At 39.8% G+C, this 20788-nt stretch overlaps 2 protein-coding genes across 3 annotated transcripts in view; both read left to right on the top strand.

Moving 5' to 3' along the window:
- The window catches only part of LOC119647488 (zinc transporter 1), a 71676-nt gene extending 61820 nt beyond the window's left edge, over positions 1–9856 (top strand). For both annotated transcript variants that reach the window (XM_038048446.1, XM_038048447.1), the window contains one exon: positions 8955–9856. In XM_038048446.1, coding sequence (XP_037904374.1) covers positions 8955–9577 — 623 coding nt within the window. In that variant the 3' untranslated portion in view covers positions 9578–9856. The remainder of the gene's footprint in view (positions 1–8954) is intronic.
- A 6939-nt stretch (positions 9857–16795) lies between these two features.
- Positions 16796–18587, top strand: LOC119647491 (zinc finger protein 836-like). Its single transcript, XM_038048450.1, has 3 exons — positions 16796–16919; positions 17020–17155; positions 17422–18587. Exons 1-3 carry the CDS (start codon positions 16858–16860, stop codon positions 18247–18249), a joined length of 1026 nt encoding a protein of 341 aa, XP_037904378.1. The 5' UTR covers positions 16796–16857; the 3' UTR covers positions 18250–18587.
- Positions 18588–20788: the final 2201 nt, after the last annotated feature.

The raw sequence follows: 20788 nt of genomic DNA, 5'->3' as shown, positions 1-20788 counted from the left end.
TCGACCAACTATAACTTTATTAACAGTGGTGGGATTTGTTTAATGGTTCCATACTCCTAAGTTTCCTCGCAATCAATGAGGAGTAGGTGAAGCATAATAATCCCGAAAGTATTACTATTTCGACTGCTATTGAAGACATATCGTTAAAATTATCGATAAGAAGTGATCGATTGATGTGTGATCTTTCAGATATTTTACCTTTTCCTAATTATGAGGTTGTAATCTATTTCTTTAGGGGTTTGTTTGCTGTATGGATCGATTTGTGAACCTTGATATAAAGATATCTTTTGTAAGATGTGTTATGTGATTTTAATACTTTAATATATGCTTTCCAAATGTTATGGTGATGCTATTCTTTCAAGCATTGTATCCCCTGATGCGTGTTTTCTACAACTTTTTTATCATTTCTTCAAATAAATAAGCCTGTTCAACCCTCCCAGGCTAACTATTGCCATTTTATGTCAGAGGTTTTGTCCTTGGTTGAAACGTAGAGTTCCTTTTGGAAAGGGAAAGCATTGCCATAAGATATATAGATCCTTGTAACAGCCTTTCTATTAATTACTTATAATACCACGCAGTTCTGTCAATGGAATGAAAAGAAAAATGCAAACCAAATGACTGTTTGTAGTTGCATTATTTTTAAAACCAAAGTTTTCATTATAAAAATTGAACATCTATATCACGTTTTCATACTTCTACCTATTTCCGCTATTTCAATTTCAGTTGAAAGTGGGGAAAAGGAGGAAATAATTTTAAATCGCGTGTGATTCTGTCTTTAACGGAGCGTTAATCTTCTTCAGTTTACAATAGAGTATGGAAATTAGGAATTCTATTGTATATATTGTATATATGATAAACTAGAATCAAACAAGATTAATTATACACATAAACGTTTATGCAGCCACTTTATGAGCCAATCAATTATAAAAGTTTATGGGTACCAATAAATCATACATCGTAAACGAGCAAATTATACGGTTTCATGCAGAAGAGAGCGAACAACCGTGTGCGATAGCAATGTGGAAATTGTGTGCGTAGTACATGTAATCAAATTTTTAAGGATTTGAAGACGGAAAAAGATTTATTAATTTCATCATCGTCATCGTTTTCCCCTTTAGAAAGACACCACTCTCATTTGCAAAAGTAACTTTGTCTCTATACTTCACATGTTTAGTCCCCTTGGCAAGAGTATGGTGGGAGATCCTTAGGTCTTCCTGCCACAGAGCCTATATAACCTCACTGCTGCGGCATCTTGAATCAAATGATGTTGTGCCGCGATAAAACTGGTGCAAATCTTCAAAATAGCAAAAAGAGCTAAATCAGTCTGTGCACAAGGGAACTGAACGACAGATAGGTGTGTTGAAATAAGTGTCGCAAAATGGGCTTCTGGAGCAGTAATCTCCACAATTCTGTAAATTGCAGAGCCTTGTCATTTAAGAAGACGGTGGTATCTTCCACTTACTCCCAGGCAGATATCCGTACCACCATCTAGGAAAGTAATACAAGTCGGGAGACCAGAAACTGGACGCTTCAGGTATGAACGATTTGGAGTTTTTCTTTTATAAAACCATTTGAGAGTGCATTTGTCCCATTAGAACCTAGCACGTAATATTTGCATATATTATCTGAGAATATCCACTTTCGCGCCATGACATTCAAAGTCTTAAATTTGCATAGAAACGGCAACTTTGACCTGCTATAACTTTGTTAATAAAAGTGCTCTATAATACAGCTTACATTGCTGCAAAATTTGATGATTCTAGGAAGAACTTAAGAGAGGTTTTGCAGCCAAATACTAAAAATTATAGTAACATACTATTATTAACTTTATTTGAACAGGTATTGGTATGAAGGGTGTTTCGAAGCCTAGGCACTATATAGTGGCAACCTCTTAATTTTTTTCAGAATTTTCGGTCGGGTAGTTTCTAAGAATGGGTCCGTTAAAGAAAAGATCACTTTCAACCCCCCGCACTCGCCATCTTTCCAGCTAATGCCAAAACTAGCCCCGACTTCGGAAAGAACTTACCAAGACCTCTCATTTGATATCCCACATGATTATATTTGGTGAACAAAATTTACACCCTCCTTTTACACGTATGGGAACCCCCTTTTAAATTCGATGTAAAAGGATGTAACTCACTGCATGCGTGAGCGTTCATAGTTTCCACATTTCCACCAAATCTGGTGTCAATCGCTACAGCCGTCTCCGAGAAAAATGCGTGTGACGGACAGACAAACAGACAGGCGGCCAGACAGACAGTAAACCGATTTTAATAAGGTTTTATTTTACACAAAACCTTACGTGCTTACGTATGACAGTCATCGGCAGTGACCCCGGCAATCGCTTTCAAGTGCTTGCATGATATCCTACAAGGGTTTCTTCATGGTTTAAGGAATCGGCGAGTCACTGAAAGATCGGAGGGCTCGAAATACCAACTCAGATGGAAACTGAAGGATACTGCTAAGGACAGTAACGGCAGTAATCGCTGTAAGTTCAAGTAGCACAATGTGTAAAAAGGTGCACCAACTCTTTGCGTGCAGTGATTTTTCGTGTTTGCCTTCCATGAATCGTTTTAATCATCTAACGAAACATAACTTCTGCATCAACGATCTGAAAGGCGGTTATTTTGTTTCATCATGCTCATCGAGGAGTAGCACGAAATATGCTGGCAAGCCCAACAGACTAGTTCACTAGGGTTAAGGATAATTTAAATTGAAAGAAAGACCAAATCTAGTCCCTCGATATATCCTATCAAGAACAGGGCAGTTTTTAAAATGGAAAACATGGGGAACAGCAAAATGTTGATCAAATCGTTATTCGGCTGTTTCGTATTAGGAAGAAGGCGATTTCATAAATGAGACACAGCATTTTCACTCGTTTAGGAAGTTTCAAAAGATGACGGCATATTATTTTCACTCCGTACATCAGTTGAAATGCAAGGATCATAAAATCATGAAGAGACATTCTAAGGCGACGGTAGACAATAAATTATTAACTGACTTTTCAAGAATTGCATGAAGCCTTACGCGTTATTTTGAAGACAATTCAACAACAAGTGGGAGTGATATAACCCATTTAAAGCATCATCGTGAAGTCGAAAACAATGACTACTTTGTATGTAAAGAATATATATATATATGATATAACCGCAGGGGTTACTAATAATTACAGTTCAGACGTATGAAGAGGTACAATATAGCGCAAACTATTGTAAAATCGGATGGCTTAATGGTTAGAGTGTTAGATGACTCAGTGGTTAGAACGACAGGCTGTCGCATCGGAAGGTCGCAGTTCAAATCTTACTCTTGCCAGGGAGATTTGTATCGGAGCTGGATGCCGAACACCAGTCACGCTGACCACATTGTCTCCTACACTGTACCATAGTCCTGTAGTATACCGTTACGGCTATTATTATTTTACAACCGGGCACCTATCGCACAAATGTAAGGCTAAGAAGTGCAACCAGCACGTTCCTTAATCATCTGTGGAGTCAGCTTTAGCGGGTCTATTTGGATCCACTATCACCCACTGCCGCTACTATGTTGCTTCATTTTGAAGTCCAAGTATTTAGCGGTTTATCCACGTTGGATCACGCGGAGATTATTAAAATCCTAACTGTGGTAATGCCAGTAATTTTGTAGGTGCTTTGATCCTTCACGGAACTGATGTCAATAACATACTCTGAAGGCACACAAGAGAGGATTCTAAGGGATGCAATGTAAGGTAAACTACCTTTCATTTTATCCCTCCCAGAGCCCCACATTCTGCTGGTTTGTGGGAGTGTACAATCAGGTTGCAAAACAACTGATGAGATAAAAAACGCTACCGCATCTTTAACTTATGAAGAACTACTACTTTGAACATTAAGGTGGAGGCATTTCTCAATTCGAGACCACTTACCACGCTATCAAGCGATTCAAATGACTAACACCAAGCATCTTCGAGCCACTGGAAGCACCTATCGATTCATCATTCATCAAAAAAGGAACTCTGGAAGTATTGGTCCCAAGAATAATAAGAATACTTGACTGAACTTTAACACCGTAGGAAATGTAAAATAATGTCAATAGATGTTGAAAGCGTCATGATAGCATCAAAGAAGACAAAATCACCATTATAAAATTGCCCTTCGGCAGAAACTTCAAGCCATATTATGGTCTGATGGTTTAGTAAGAGTAACCGAAGTGCAGAGGGGCTAATTACTCCACTTCAAAATATCCAAGAAGCAACGGATTATCCTGAGAAAGTTAAATATTGTAGAGAATGTAACCACAATTAAAGTGAAATAGTAAAAAAAACCCTGGATACGAGCTCACAGTTACACCATCTCGCAAAGGAAGAGGCGATGATGAGGCATGTGCTCATGATAGTTTAGCTTGTTTACCTGTTCGTCACACTACTCAAGGGAACAAGTAGTTAAATTTAGCCCCCAACTAGGATTTCCTACATAAAGATGGGCGATTTCATAGCCTACGTAAAGACGAAATTCATGAGCGATACCGTGACCGTCTGGTTGTGGATAAAATCCGACTCAACGACTCAGCGATGGACGAGTTACTTAATCGGTATGAATGAAGATGATCCAGAACGGAAAGTCTATAAGGGCAATATCTATGGTAGAAAAAGAAGACATGGAAGACCCTGCCTAAGATGGAGCGATGACGTAGGTCAGGAGCCTAGGCAGCTTTCAGGGATATCGAATTAGTGTAGTTCGGCGGAAAACCGAGATGTCAGGAGTTCCCTTCTAAGGCAGGCCTAGACCGGAGATCGGGTGTTGCGCCGTTCTTCATGATCAACAGCGTGCCTTATATGCCATCCCTGGATATTTCAACTATTAGGCCTACAAATAAGTTCTGTCGGTTTTCACAATAGATGGCGTAGCTTGTTTTTTATTCAATTGATCCACATTTCCAAACATTCATCGGAAAACTACTGTCAATAGGCACAAACGTCAGTATAAATTATTTAATTAAAGTGTAAACAACAATACTTTTTTCATCAACGAAAATGGCCAATTTTGTACCAAATAATGTGTTTTTGTGGGGAGTTCTACTTCATTATTTTAATATGAAGAAAAAAGCAACCGAAAGTCATCGCATTTTGGTGGAAGTTTATGGTGACCATGCTCTATCTGAGCGAACGTGTCAGAGGTGGTTTGGACGGTTTAAAAGTGGCAATTTTGACTTCGAAGACGAAGAGCGCGCCGGACTGCCAACAATTTTTGAAGATGTAGAATTAGAGGCATTGCTCGACCAAGATCCATCGCAAACGCAAGAAGAATTTGGAAAAACACTTGGAGTCACTCAGCAAGCCATTTCCCACCGTTTAAAAGCAATGGGAATGATCGGAAAGGTCGGAAATTTGGTTCCGTATGAACTGAAGCCAAGAGACGTCGAACGCCGTTTTTTCACGTGCGAACAACTGCTTCAACGACAAGAAAGGAAGGGTTTTCTGCATCGAATTCTGGCGCTGAAAGTGGATCCATTACGATAGTCCCAAGCGTCGGACAACGTGGGGATACCCCGGCCATGCCTCATCATCGACGGCCAAAGCGAATATTCATGGTGAGAAGATCATGCTGTGTATATGGTGGGACCAGCTGGGTGTGGTATACTATGAGCTGCTAAAACCGAACGAAACGGTCACGGGCAAACTCTACCGACGTCAAATGATGCGTTTGAGCCGCGAACTCAAGAAACAAGTCGGGAAACCGGCAGCTTGACGCTTCAGGTATAAAAGGTTTTGTGTTTCCCTATGTGAGGAGCATAACGTAGTTCTCCATTGGTTACTGCCATTGCCAGAACTCAGCGATTTAAAAATCTCGAGTCAACGCTATCAGCCAATGGAGAACTGCGTAATGAAATTGTGTCACGCATTAATGCAACCTGGATGAAGTGGCATTCCTCAACTGGTGTTCTTTGTGATCGACGTATCAGCGCACGTCCCAAATCTAAAATTTACTGCAATGTCGTCCGTCTGCCACTCTCTATAGCTCTGAGTGTTGGCCGACTATAAAGGACAATGAACGGCGTCTTGCGGTAATGGGGACGAAGATGTTGCATTGCACTGATGGCATGACACGTTTCGATTACATCTGAAATGAGAATATCCGCGATCGATAGGGGTTTGCATCGATCGTGGAAAAACTGCAAGAGAGGCGTTTTCGATGGTGAATTCAACAACCAGCATTGATCAGAACATCGAAAGCAATGGTAAGCAAGCAAAAAGTCGACCAAAACAATGGTGGCTTGATATGCTGGATGGGGATTTAAAGGTATCGCGATTACATCCTGATCAGGCGTTTGATAAAATAAAATGACGAAACCGATCATCATGAGCCGACCCCGCTTGTGAACTGAAGGCTGAACAAAATATAGCTAAAAATTCCATTGCCCTCTATTTTCTAGAAAGCGATTTAAATAAATCGTTTGATGGAAAGCCCTGTGTTGATAATGGTCAACCTCATACGCTTCACGCTCTCAGTTTAATATTATTAGCGAATGAAAACAATTTAACCAACGTCAAATATAAAAAAGGGCTAGGGAGAATTAGATTCTTCTTGAATGGAATTTTAATATTTCACTCGAATTTCAATTATTCTCGTTAATTATGACGTCAGAATCTTATTTGTATGGCTTAGAATGCTGTTAATTAGCACGAAATTGATAAGTTTAAACTGCTATAACTTTCCCACTAATAGTTGGATTTTCATGAAGCATGAAGCATGAAGCATGTGCATGCACGAGGCTGTCCTCTATGTCGGTGCAAAATTTAGTACACTTAGGATGAACTTAAGGGGAGTTTTTTAGTCTATTTCTAAAAGTTGATAATATACTATTAGTAAATTTTTTGAGCAGATACCGGAATGGGACATCTCTCGAAGATTAGATTTCACATAAATGTTTTACACAAAACCTTAAAAAGGGCTGCAGATAAATAGATTCTTCATAAATGTGACTTTAATATTCCACGCGAATGTCAATTAATAATAATCGTTGGCGCAACAATCCATGTTGGATCAGGGCCTTGAAGTGTGTTAGAGCACTTCATTCAAGACCGCAACGGTACACTAGGAGGCAATGTGGTCAGCACTGCGCTCGCCCGAAATTATTACCCTGATTTGGCTCAGGTACTCATTTACAGCTGAGTCGACTGGTATCCGACGTCAAATCACGATACAAGTTCCACTGCTACCAGTGAGATTTGAACCGCGACCTTCCGTACGACAGCCTTGCGCTCTAACCACTCAGCTATCCGGACACTCAATGTCAATTATTCCAGGTAACTATGACGTCAGCATCTGATTTGCATGGCTTTGGAAGCAGTAAACTTGCGCGAAATTGCTAAGTTTGAACTGCTATAATTTTGGCGTTAATTGCCTGATTTCCATGAAATTTAGCATGTATATACGAAATATTGTCCCCTATCCTGGTACAAAGTTCGGAAGTCCTAGGATGAATTTAAGGGGGGTTTTTCAGTAAATTTCTAAAAAGTAGTAATATACTATTAGTAAGTTTATTTGAGCAGATATCGGAATGGGACATATTTTGAGGCCTAGATTTCATCCAGGCGCACCACCCTGATTTTTTTCGGATTTTTAGGTTGGGTAGTTTCCGAAAATGAGTCCTGTCTCACTTCAAGTGCGTACATTTTGACTCCTTACTCACGAACTTTGCAATTTATGCGAAAACTAATGTCAGTTTCGGAAAGTACAAATCGAGACCTTTCATTTGATACCCTACACAACTATATCCGGTGAAAAAAAATTTTGAATCCCCCCTTTGCATGTATGGGGAGCCCCCCTTTAAACTCCACCTAAATTTATGCCACTCGCTGTATGCGTGGGATTTCATAGTTCGCATCTGTCCACCAAATTTCGTTTGGATCGGTTTAGCCGTTTTGGAGAAAAATGCGTATGACAGACCGACAGACATTGAATCGATTTTAATAAGGTTTTGTTTTACACAAAACCTTAAAAATGGCCGCAATACTAGCAAAGGCATGATAAAGTTATTTTGCAACATGACAATGCTCGTCCACATGTTGCACAGCCCGTTAAAACATATCTAGAAACAGTCAAGCGACGACGGCTTTACGGTTTCTTACCAGGGCAGAGGCAAATCGTCAGACGCTGCCTCACCTCTGCCCTGGGAGCAGCGTGACCGTAGCGGCTCGCAGATGTTGAATGCTCCTTTATATAATTCGTAGAACACGACATGCCTACGAATTATATTGAGCGCAAATCCGCCTTATTGACCAGAGCTTGGCCAGAGCTGAAATATTCGTTTTGAGAATGAAGGGGGTCCTAAGTCCGCATCAACTTGATGCAGGACCGGACCAATTGAAATTGTCTGTCAAATTCTCAAAACGAATATATCTAGAAACGTTGAAATGGGAACTCCTACCCCACCCGCCGTACTCTCCCGACATTGCTCCTTCTGATTACTATTTGTTCCGGTCGATGCAGCATGGCCTGGCTGACTAGCACTTCTCCAATTACGACGAACTCAAAAAATGGCTCGATGAGTGGATAGCGGCCAAGCCGGCCAATTTTTGGCGCGATGGTATCTATGAGTTGCCTGAAAGATGGAAGAAAGTTGTGGCTAGCGATGGACAATATTTTGAACAATGAATGTATAACCAATTTTTCACAATAAAGCTTCAAATTTAAACAAAAAACCGACAGAACTTATTTGTAGGCCTTATATGATGATTCAAAATTGTTCTACCTTCCATTTTTCCTGTATGATTCCTTACACCTACGAAACAGACAGTGATTACTTTCTGATCCTCTAGGTAGCATTAAAGTTCCTCCATTTTAGGCACCAATATAAATATTTTCTAAGATGTGGTAAAGTTGCCCTAGGGTTGGTTAAACAAGTTGGTTTTACATGTTTTTCCTTATGAAGTTGAATTTACATTTAAATTATATTATCCTTACTTCTCCTTCCAGTGAGAGAATCCTGTCTCATCCTTCTCCAAACAATTCCGGCATCAATCGACATTGAACAATTTAAAACAACTTTACTGGCCAAATTCAAGGAAATCGTTAGCGTGCATGATTTACACATATGGCAACTAACAGCCAGCAAGTATGTGTCCACCGTTCACATCATATTCCATGATCCTCTAATCTACGCACAAATCATCGAGGAAGTGAAAACTTTCTTCCACGAACAAGGAATCACAAACGTTACAATTCAACCCGAATTCAAAGATACCAATTTGGCCCCAGCTGTACGGGATTGTTACCTACCCTGCACTGATATCGCGTGTGCTGAGAAGCATTGCTGCCTACGTCCCGCAAAGCCAACCCAGATTATAGTTCAAAAGGATAACCAAAAGTCGCCAGAAAAGAAGAATACTAACCAAAGCAATGGAACCAATTTGGAGAAATCCAAATCGGCTATGGATATTAATTCGGAAAAAATGCCTAAACCAATAGGCATCAATGGCACGCATAATACGACTAGTGATCCACAGCTTTCTAAAACCAATGAAGATCTTACTACAGATACGAACCTGAATAATGAGACGAAGACTGAAGTTGAAAACGAAAAAAAAGACTCTAAGTAGTTTCAAGATTCAAATTCCTATTCTTGCGATTAAGTAGGAATATAGAGATACGTGACCCGCGTCTTTGTTTTAATTTGTTTGTAAATTTACTACAAATTTTTGATAACAATAATTTTCATTCAAATATGTAAACACATGTAATCTCTTGCCATATTGTATGTATGTACGAGTATGTTGAATTTAACGTTCATAAGTGATGTGCATCCAACCAAATGAATTTAGTAAATAGATTTAGTCTAACGTTCATTGTGATAAAATGAATAGAAATAAAGTATAGAGTAAAAAGTTGCTGCTTTTATTCGTAAGTATAAAATTTATTCATAAGAATTTGGAATTTGGAAGGTAAACCAACTGGAGTAGGGGAGATGAATACGTTTACGCTCAGAGTGTTGTACTCCCGCAACAGTACGCTGTCGGACTGCCAACTAAACACCTCCCTATCATCAGAGAACTAGAAAGGAACCGTTTGACATTACTTCAGACTTGCCCTCACGCTCTCCCCACTTGGGAGCCTTCAGGTCAGGGAATTACTTTCACCAACGGGAGGGGGAGGTGGAAGGCAGTTGTTAGTTCAATGAACCTCTTGCTATCTGGTCAGTGGTCGAGCTCAATGTTCTTCGCAACAAGAAGAACATAATGCGCAACATGACTCCATCGACCAGTGCTCCTCTCTCTCTGACAATGTTTTCTGGAGAGAGCTCCCCTGTGTCTGCATAAAGCTGCTGACGAAAGCCGTCCCAGCTTTCACAAGAGAAAAAGGTGTGTTCGTCCTCGTCCACCAAAAACCAATCTCACCATGCGTTCGGTTCAGCCACGGATCTAAGTTGTCGATAAGCAGCGTAGTCCATTTGCCTCTTGACCCATTTTGCCAAGAGAGTTGCCACTCGGTAAGTGTGCATTGACGTTCATCATGGGCAACCACCTCTCTAAAATAGTTCACATTGAAGATGGCGAAGGATCAAAGGAATTGGATTGCATACAAATCGGTGAAAGGAGATATTCTGAAAGAACTGTTTGACTAGTCCATGTTATAAAACTGAATCAAAAACTTTTATGAGATCGTGAAGACAAGCTATGGATCAGGTTTTGTGATTGAGACTCAATAGGAGTAAGGTGAAACCCTCATTCTCAGGTCGGTCGGCAATGAATCAGGAATAGGATTGTTTAGATGGCTATCCTTATCAAATGTGATCACCCACTCCAGGAATTTGACGATGGATGAGAGAGTGTAGATAATAATTATTTGGAAGGAGAGGGTTCGCCTGCTTTTTGAGTATGTCTCCAGCCCTTTCCAATTGAAGGGGAACTGTTCGTTGTTAGATAATAATAGGCAAGAAGAAATAATATCGCAGACAAGATTCAACTTTTGGCGGACTCCGCCTTTGACCTCAAATTTCTCTGAGATTTTACCTCGGTACAGCACGTGATATTTTACGCCATCATATGCCGCTCTGACATTAGCTATTATTTTCTCCGGGATGCCCCTCCTACATAAAGCACGCGAAATAAAATCTCTGTTCACGCTACCGAAAGTTTTCTCGAAATCGAAGAAGAGCAGTTAAAAGGAAAATATCATTTGTTCCAAAATGAATTCCCAGGATTTCAGCACGAGTGGAAATAGCAGGTCTACAGAAACGCTACGTGCAATGAACTTGACTCTGCGAAGGGCCATCGAGCGCAGCGTCTGCACTCTGAGTGCATTGATGGCCGAAATAACTTCTCTTCTGCTTGGAGAAACAATTCGTATCGTTACGTTATCAGTCGCCGTAACATCACTATTTTATCCACAAGAGGGAAAATTTCACCGGATGTGACAAGATTAAGAACAGTAATGAGTTATTCTTTCTATTCCTTTAGCTGCTCCTCGTCGAGGATGAGGAATTGACTATGAACGTCCTTCACATGACCGTGGAGCCACATGCAAGTTCTTTCGTACTGCTAGAAACATTTCCGGAGAAAGTACTCAAGGGGTAGATTGCGTGTTCCTGTTCACTGTCATATACAGGAGCAGAATTGTCGACATGTGCTAAAGATGATATAACAGGGGCGCCCCAGCAGACAATGTTTCATCCCAAAGCCGCAGCGCTAAAGACCTCTTAATTGAATCCCCAATGAATCTCGGAGGTCATAGAAGCTAAAAAGGTAGGACCAGTGAAGAGAAAAAGCTGGATCTTCTAGGGCTCAGGGTGAACAGCGACATGTCGGAGGAGGAGGGTGACACTCAAACAGTTGAGAAAAGCTCCAAACAGTAACGGAGTCAATGACCAGCACTAAAGTAGACCTCCACCACGCATGAGCTGCACCTGCAATGATTGTAAGGCCAATGTTGCGCTCATGCTCAAGAACCCAGGGTGTAACGGGCTGGATTGACGTCTTGGCAGATGAGCACATATAGAACGCCAAACCTATCTCTCCCTTATCGCAGACGAAGAACGCTGAAAGATGGCAAGAGCTTTGGGTACACTTGGGAAAGGGCCGGTGGACTCACAGGTTCATCCCTGCCATCAAGAAGAGACGACACGGTGAGGTTAATTATAATCTCACCCGTTTCTTACGGGGCACGGAGGATGTCGCCAGTACCTGCACAGGTTTAAATTGGACACCTCACCCGACTGTCCAAATTGCGATGGAATCCCAGAGGACCTAACATTTATGGAAGAAAGGAGGAATCTAGAGGAGGCTCTAGGAGAGGTCCTGGCACCAGAAAATTTAGTGCGGAGAATGGTAACACGTCCAGAGGATTGGGATGCGGTAAACTCCATGATCGCATCTATCCAGAAAAAAACTGCGAAAGGCAGAGGAGAGGAGAAAAGCGCAGTTACGTCTGCCGCGTCGGTTGACCAAGCTAGAGTGAGTTCACTCTGCCCCGTAAAAAAGTTTACGTCGAACGGTGTTCGAGCCTAAGTTTGATCGGAAGTTTTTCTGGCCCAGAGCAAATTCCTATTCCTATTCCTATATGGATCATTGCTGACGCGCGCTCGAACTTTAATTTTAAGAATCCTCAACGGAAACTATAGACTCTTCCTTACGATAGCGACCATAACGCTATTCTTATTGAAGTTCTGTTTGATGGACGAAGAGTTCACCTTCTGCCGATGGACAATGGCATCCACAGGCTGAACTTTAAGCAAACAGACTGGAAGAAATTCCAAGAGAGGTTTATTCGGGGATATCAAGAGGAATGCCCACCTCATGACTCAGGTATAGACACGAATAGCGTAACTGCTGATGCGCAAGGCAATTACATCGTGATTGATGATGCTCTGAAACTCGAACTTAAAGGGAGCACTTTGAATCAGTGCATCGGCCCAGAACGGACTTAGAGTCAACGCGACTTTCGGAAATTGTAGAACGAGATGTCCACAATTTCAAATATAGCCTGAACGGCACCACAGTTCTCCAGTTTAGCTCTGCGTTGCAGGCTGATCTCATACCGAGTGATAATCTGCTTGATTATTTTGCCTTATGTGGGGAATTAACCACCATATTTAGAAAGGTAAACAATAAGAGATCATCCGGTATGGATAGCATTCCCAACGTGGTCCTCAGGCATTTACCAGACATTTTGTTCAATAATTTATTGAACAATTCCTTCTTTCCAGCACAATGGAAGAAAGTCCGAGTGTTCCCGATTTTAAAGAGTCCTTTGAGCTACCGCCCAATCAGTTTGCTGCCTAACATCATCACGGTGTTTGAGGTTTTGGTATTGAAAGCCTTGAACGGGCATATCAAGAAGGAGGAATTATTATCGAATGTGCAATTCGGATTTCAATCTGGACATTCGACAATACATGCAATAACGGAGATAACGTCTGATATTTGCTGGCGGATTAACAATGGTGAGTTCGTAGGCGCTTGCCTTATAGAGATGGAGAAGGCCTTTGATACTGTTTGGTTGGATGGACTGATTTTCAGGTTCCTGAAGAATGAGTTTCCCAGCCACCTCGTAGCGATGATGTGTAGTATGCTGTACGGCAAGTGCTTTGTCATTACGGACGGACATCTCACTACTAGCGGAGAATTTCATGTTCTGAATGAATTCAGCAAGGGACAGTGAATGCGCCTACACTTTTCGCAGTATTTGCCGGCGAATTACTCAACTCGTTCGAGTTTAATAAATCTCCTAAAAGGACGTTGGTTGCCTTTGCTAACGATCTAATAGCCTACACGGCGCACAAGAAGGTAACTGAGGTGCAAGTTGAACTTCAGAAGATGTTCAATGATATTAAGTTCTTCACGAACAGTTGGCGGAAATTATCAATGCGCAAAATTGTGAAACGATTCTGTTTCGAAATTCCTTGGCGTATGCCAATAGGAACTTGAAAAGGAATTGGAGAGATTTCCACATTGTCGCGAACGAGGATAGTTCTGAGCGCATTCCTCATAAAAAGTGCGTTAGATACCTGGGTGTGCGTCTTGACGAGCGTCTCCAATTTAACGAACACGGTAAAGTCGCACTAGAAAGCGCTCGCAAGGCATTCATGTCTCTTCGAAAGCTCTTTTATGCTCCACATCTTTGGTGGAAGGTTAAGATTATCTGTCATCCTACCTGCCCAATGGTGCCCACCTACAGGTGTGCTATCTGGTTCAATTTGAGTGATAGCCAAATGGAGAAAATAAGGATCTTTGAAAAGAAATGTCTGCGTGCTTGCACGGGGCTTAATAGGACTGCTTCGTCAAACTATGAGCATTATGTAACTAATGAGGTGATGTATGCAGCTGCTGCTGTGCCGAGAATCGACACAGTTACCATCAGATTGATTCGGAATCATATAGTGCGATCTGTTTCGCATAGCGAGAACTCTTGGGTTTCGCAGTTGTTCTATCCAAATTATGGGTATTTCGAGAAAATTCTCACGACAGGCTTCATTCCTCCTGAAGCGTTCGTGTATCTTGACAGGAATGGTCTAATTCTTGATTGTGCCGGTGATCCGGTTATGTATTATATACATAGGCGGGCCACGGACAAAAGGATATAATACCCCCCGATTTGACTGTGGGGGCTTCGGGATTCGACGGGAGACACTCCAGAGCGAGAGCAATTAATATTAAGCGGGGTGAGAAATCCTTGTACTGGTGGCTGCGGGATGCCGGTTAGCGGCGGCCGTGCTCAGTTCTGCCATTTGTTTCTTGGTGGGACTATGTAAATAATATAAATATTACACGGATATTACTTTCACCTCCGGTCGTTATAAATTATATATTTTATTATATTGTTCATTTCACTCTGCAAAAAAAAATTGTGAAATATAAGAATATCTTTAAATACATATATCATTGATTTTATTAGCTTGGGAGTCGGAGGTGGTTTTGCTGGGTAAAAATCCCGCACACTGGTGTGTCCAAACCAGTGTCTATCGAAGGTTTCCACTTCCTTAAAAAAGAAAAACAAGGAACAGACAGACAGACATCGAATCGATTCTAATAAGGTTTAGTTTCACACAAAACCTTGAAAAGGGCTAGGAAAAAGTAGATTGTTCATGAATGGAATTTTAATATTTCACTCGAATGTCAATTATTCTCGCCTAGATGCAGTAAATTCGTACGAAATTTATAAGTTTGAACTGCTATAACTTTGAGACTAACCCTCTTGCCCTCTATATTGGTGCAAAATTTTGAATCACTAAGATGAATTTAAGGGGGGTTTAGTGAATTTCAAATGGTTACTAATATACTATTAGTAAGCTTGAGAAGATATCGGAATGGGATTTTTCAGAATTTTAAGTTGGGTAGTTTCCGAAAATGAATGAAGTGTGCACATTTTGACTCCTTACTCGCGCACATTATAATTCACGTCAAAACTAATATCAGTTTTGAAAACCCTTTTATCACATTCGATGAAAAAAAAAATTACATCCTCCCCTTTAAGCTACACGTGGAATTTCATAGTTCCCATATATCCACCAAATTTCGTTCAGATCGGTTGAGCCGTTTTGGAGAAAAGTGCTATAACTCGAACAATTTTTCCTGGGAAGTGAGAATTCGACTTAGACAGGTTTAACTGTATTACAAAATATTATTCTAATTGTAAAAGATTATTTTGTAAGAGATTCGTTTTTTATAAAAAAAAATAGTATATTGTGTACATGAATATTCTAGAACAAGTCGGGAAACCGGAAGCTGGACGCTTCAGGTACGAAAGGTTTTGTGTATTTCTTAGTACGTAGCACGTAATATATCCATATATTATGTGAGAGTATCCACTTTCGGGTAATATTGACATTCATAGTCTTCAATTTTCAAAGAAGCAACAAATTTGAGGTATTATAACTTTGTTAGTAATAGTCCGATTTCCACCAAACTTGATAAGATCATGCTCTATATTATAGCCTATATCACTGCAAAATTTCATGGTACTAGGATGAACTTTAGGGGGGTTTCTAACCAATTACAAAAAATTATAGTAATATACTATTATTTACTTTATTTAAACAGATATCGGCATGGAAGGTATTTCGGAGCCCAGGCACCATATAGTGGCAGCCTCCTGATTTTTTTCAGATTTTTCGGTTTGGTAGTTTCTGAGAATGGCCCCCTTAAAGAAGTGATCACTTTCAACCCCCCGCGCTCCCCACCCTTCCAACGAATGTCAAAACTAAGATCAGCTTTGAAAAGTACTAATCGAGACCTTTAATTTGATACCCCACATGACTATATTTGATGAAAAAAAATTTTACACCCCCTTTTTGCATGTATGGGGACCCCCCTTAAATTCGACGAAAAAGGATGTAATTCACTGTATGTGTGAGCGTTCACAGTTCCCACCTTTCTACCAAATTTGGTGTCAATCTCTGTAACCGTCTCCGAGAAAAATGCGTGTGACGGACAGACAGACAGACAGACAGACAGACAGACAGACGGACAGACAGACAGACAGACAGACAGACAGTAAACCGATTTTAATAAGGTTTTGTGTTTACACAAAACCTTAAAAATTAGCTTAAATCTTAAAATGTCGGGGAGCCAACTGAAATTTCTGTGAGCGATTTCCTATATAATTTATTTTAGCAATTTTAAAATTCGAGTAGCAGCGACTTTTCTTCCAGAAATTAAAATGCCTGGGGCAGGGTAAATAATCGAAAATAATACTGAATATTTTGTGTCTAGAATTGCATAAGAGACCGCCTGGCATGGCATGGTTGTCCCGTAGTTTGAAACACTCTGTATATAAGCAACACAAATGCAAATTGTCAGAAGTTGTTCTAAATATCCAAATCTTTTGCACATTTAGAGCTTCTAACAACAGTTTTCCGCTTATCCATATATCTATATATATATGTATGTATATGTACGTATATAGCAAACCATTCTCTGTCAATCCATTGTTTCGTTTGAAAGCGATGTAAGTGATTATAAGGCTTTATTTGTTTCGTATTGTCAAAATAAATACTCTTGTGTTTCTGCAATCGAGTTTAATGTAAGTTCAACTGTCTCTCTTAAAGGGTAATGGATCTCCAAAATTTATGTCGAATTTGTCTGCAATCCGCAGAAATTATGAGCCCTCTTAATGAACTTATAATAGCCGAAAAAGTAAACCTTCAAATAGTGGAATTCCTGGGAGATATTGCCAAAATTAATGTAAGTGACAAAAGGAGATGTTTTATTATATTTAGAAGAAATTTAAGTATACTGAAGTGGACTAACGTTGTGAAACCCAGTTACTTGGATCTTTTTATTGCCCGGAGACCGTGTGGACGGAGCCACGTGCAAATATTTATTGATCTCACTCGTAATAATTATAGAGACAAGGAAAACTCATATTCTGTACGAAAAATAGATTATTTGTAATATCTAATCTATTAATCTAAAAACTTTCCCTTATTCCAATAATGATGACTTTACAGATAACGTTTGAAAACGGCATGCCAGACCAGATATGCTACAGCTGTCTAAAGGAAATTCAAGAAATATACGCTTTCATCAAGAAATGTGAAATATCGGATATTGAAGTTGCTCGATTCAAGGATAAACAGGACGATTTAAGAAGGCTAATGACACTCGAAAAATATTCAGTGGAGTCTGACTCATGTAAGGATGTTTCAAAAATTGATGGAGAAGTGATTGATCAGCATCATATTCCCAACACACCCCTCAATGAGGCTTCAAATGACGAAAGTCATGCAAAACATCCTGAAAAACTCATTCTTACAGCAGATTTTTGTGCAGAAACAGAAAAGTTACCCAGCGCTGTTATTAAGACGGAAGGACCTATTTTCAAAATCAGTTCCGTTGCAACTCTGAATACTGAATTAGGAAAACCCATAATCTGCTGCATCTGCTCAAAAACCTTATCCCACAAAAGGGCCTTAAGAAAACACATGACAACAATGCACAGTACAACTGATCAATCAGCTGAATGTGATATTTGCCACAAAATTTATAAGAGTAAAAAAACTCTCAGGGGCCACAAATTGGCTGTGCACGCGGACGAGATCATTGCGCGTTCGATTAATACCGCTGTACAGTGCCCAGTCTGCTCCAAAATTTTCGAAAATAACACATGCTTGAATGCTCACATGCAATCACACAGCCAATTATCATGTCAATATTGCTCAAAAAGGTTTCGACGAGAGTTAAACCTAATCATTCATTTGGAAACATGTCACTCACAGACCACTTCGTCCGAGGGTATCGGAGAGGGCTTGGAGGAATTCCTGCTTGGAAACCCATAAGTCCCATGAGTAAAAATTGCAGACTACAAATTATATTTTACGGACTGGTGGAGCAAACTATAATAGCAATGCAAATTCTGTCTCTGTATCATTCTAAAAAATTTTTGAAGTTTTTCTTAAGTAAAATTACGTTAACAGAAGATGTTCATTATGTGTAATCTGACAATATTTTTACATAATTGCTAGACTTTATATGACCAGAATCGTTTTTGAAATGTTCACCTGTAGAGAAAATTTTACTTGAAAATTGTTTTAGAATAAAAAGAAACAATAAGCAAATTAGAAAATAATTTTTCATAACTGAATAAATTTAATATGGAGCATTTTCAAAAAGCTAACTATATTTTTTTTCTCACACAAATAATTTCAATATTGAAGACACTGAAGAATAATGTTTTTCAATATTTTCTTAGAAAAAACTGAGAGTATTTATTACATTGAATGAAATTACTTATTGACATTGATGTTCACACATTTTCTTAAGAAAAAAACAAAATGGCGGCGTGACAGCTGCCCGAACTTGGCTCTATTAATTTGCACTATGGAGTGCCCAGCCCCTTATAAACAGCTGAAATCAGCCAATCAAAAGTTTTTCACCAAAACAAATTATTCCGCTTTGTATGTAGTACCCATTTTTAACGACAAAAAAAAACCAGAAATGAAAATTTAAACATAAAAAGAAAAAACTTTTTTTATAACCAAATTGTTAAAAGCTTATACAAAGTTGTAGATATATGCAAAGACCAATACGTTAGCGAATAACTGCACAAAATAGAAAAGACAAATTTGAGTCACTGTAATTTTGTTAGTAATAATACGATTTTGATTAAACTTGGGGTGATACTATAAACTATATTACTACAAATTGTAACTTCATAGTAATACACTACTATTAACTTAGTTTGGGTAGATATCGATATACAGGCCTGGACACCGTATAAAAGCAACTTCTTGATTTTTAACCTTATTAAAATCGATTCAATGTCTGCCTATCTGTCTGTCTGTCACACGCATTTTTCTCCAAAACGGCTAAACCGATCCGAACGAAATTTGGTGAATAGATGGGAGCTATGAAATCCCACGCATACACGCGAGTGGCATAAAGTTAGGGAGAGTTTAAAGGGGGGCTCCCCATACATGCAAAGGGGGGATTCAAAAATTTTTTTTCACCGGATATAGTTGTGTAGGGTTTCAAATGAAAGGTCTCGTATGTGTTCTTTCCGAAACTGACATTAGTTTTCGCATCAATTGCAAAGTGCGTGAATAAGAAGTCAAAATGTACGCACTTGAAGTGAGACAGGACTCATTTTCGGAAACTACCCAATCTAAAAATCCAAAAAAAAATCAGGGTGGTGCGCCTGGATGAAATCTAGGCCTCAAAGTATGCCCCATTGGGATATCTGCTCAAATAAACTTACAAATAGTATATTACCACTTTTTAAAAATTTACTGAAAAAAAACCCTTAAATTCATCCTAGGACTTCCGAATTTTGTACCAGCATAGAGGACATGCTAAATTTCGTGGAAATCTGGCAATTAACGCCAAAGTTATAGCAGTTCAAACTTAGCAATTTCGCGCGAATTTACTGCTTCCAAAGCCATGCAAATCAGATGCTGACGTCATAATTACCCGGAATAGGTAATTGACATTCCCGTGAAATATTGAAGTCGCATTTATGAAGAATCTATTTATCTGCAGCCCTTTTTAAGGTTTTGTGTAAAACACTTATGTGAAATCTAATCATCGAGAGATGTCCCATTCCGGTATCTGCCCAAATAAATTTACTAATAGTATATTATCAACTTTTAGAAATTGGCTAAAAAACTCCCTTAAGTTCATCCTAGGTGTACCACCGAGGACAGTCTCGTACATACACATGCCAAGTTCCATGAAAATCCAACTACTAGTGTCAAAGTTATAGAAATTCAAATTTATCAATTTCGTACTAACAGCATCCTAAGCCATACAAATAAGATGCTGACGTCATAATTAACGAGAATAATTGAAATTCCAGTGAAATATTAAAATTCCATTCAAGAAGAATCTAATTCTCCCTAGCCCTTTTTCATATTTGATGTTGGTTAAATTGTTGGCATTTGCTAATAAATTTGGTCAAAGGGTAGTATAGGTCCCGGGGCGAAACGTGGATTGGTACCCACGATGGAGCATAAAACCTGGGAAATGCCTGCTGAACCAACACCAACAGCTCTACTACCAAACCCTATCTCCACCTCCACGTGGTGACCGCTGGGAGCTCTTTCTTGACGAAAAGCTGCAGACGGAGAAGGATGAAGGCGAGCCTCCCGTGCCTAAAAACGGGACAAATTGTACCAACTGGTCCTCCAGGTTGGGAGTTGGGTAGGGCTGACAACCCTACACGGAAAACAACCTGTTACGAAGCCACAACAGGAGCCTCGGATAGGACGGATGTTAAGACGACGGACCCGGCAACGACAAAGGAACAACGATTTGCGCATTTTCTCATGGAACGTGCGCTCCCTGTACAGAGATGAAGCTGATAAGCAGCTAGCCGATACC

This window comes from Hermetia illucens, chromosome 2 (assembly GCF_905115235.1).
Source record: "Hermetia illucens chromosome 2, iHerIll2.2.curated.20191125, whole genome shotgun sequence".
Classification (NCBI taxonomy): domain Eukaryota; kingdom Metazoa; phylum Arthropoda; class Insecta; order Diptera; family Stratiomyidae; genus Hermetia; species Hermetia illucens.
The sequence above is the reverse complement of the archived record's forward strand: the minus strand, read 5'-3'. Positions and strand labels throughout refer to the sequence as shown.

Excerpts from the sequence above, each read along its gene's own strand:
- LOC119647491 (XM_038048450.1), top strand. The coding sequence starts at position 16,858 with ATGTATATGTACGTATATAGCAAACCATTCTCTGTCAATCCATTGTTT. Across the intron at positions 16,920-17,019 it reads TTGTTTCGTTTGAAAGCGAT|GGTAATGGATCTCCAAAATT; the intron begins GTAAGTGATTAT and ends TCTCTCTTAAAG. Across the intron at positions 17,156-17,421 it reads GAGATATTGCCAAAATTAAT|ATAACGTTTGAAAACGGCAT; the intron begins GTAAGTGACAAA and ends ATGACTTTACAG.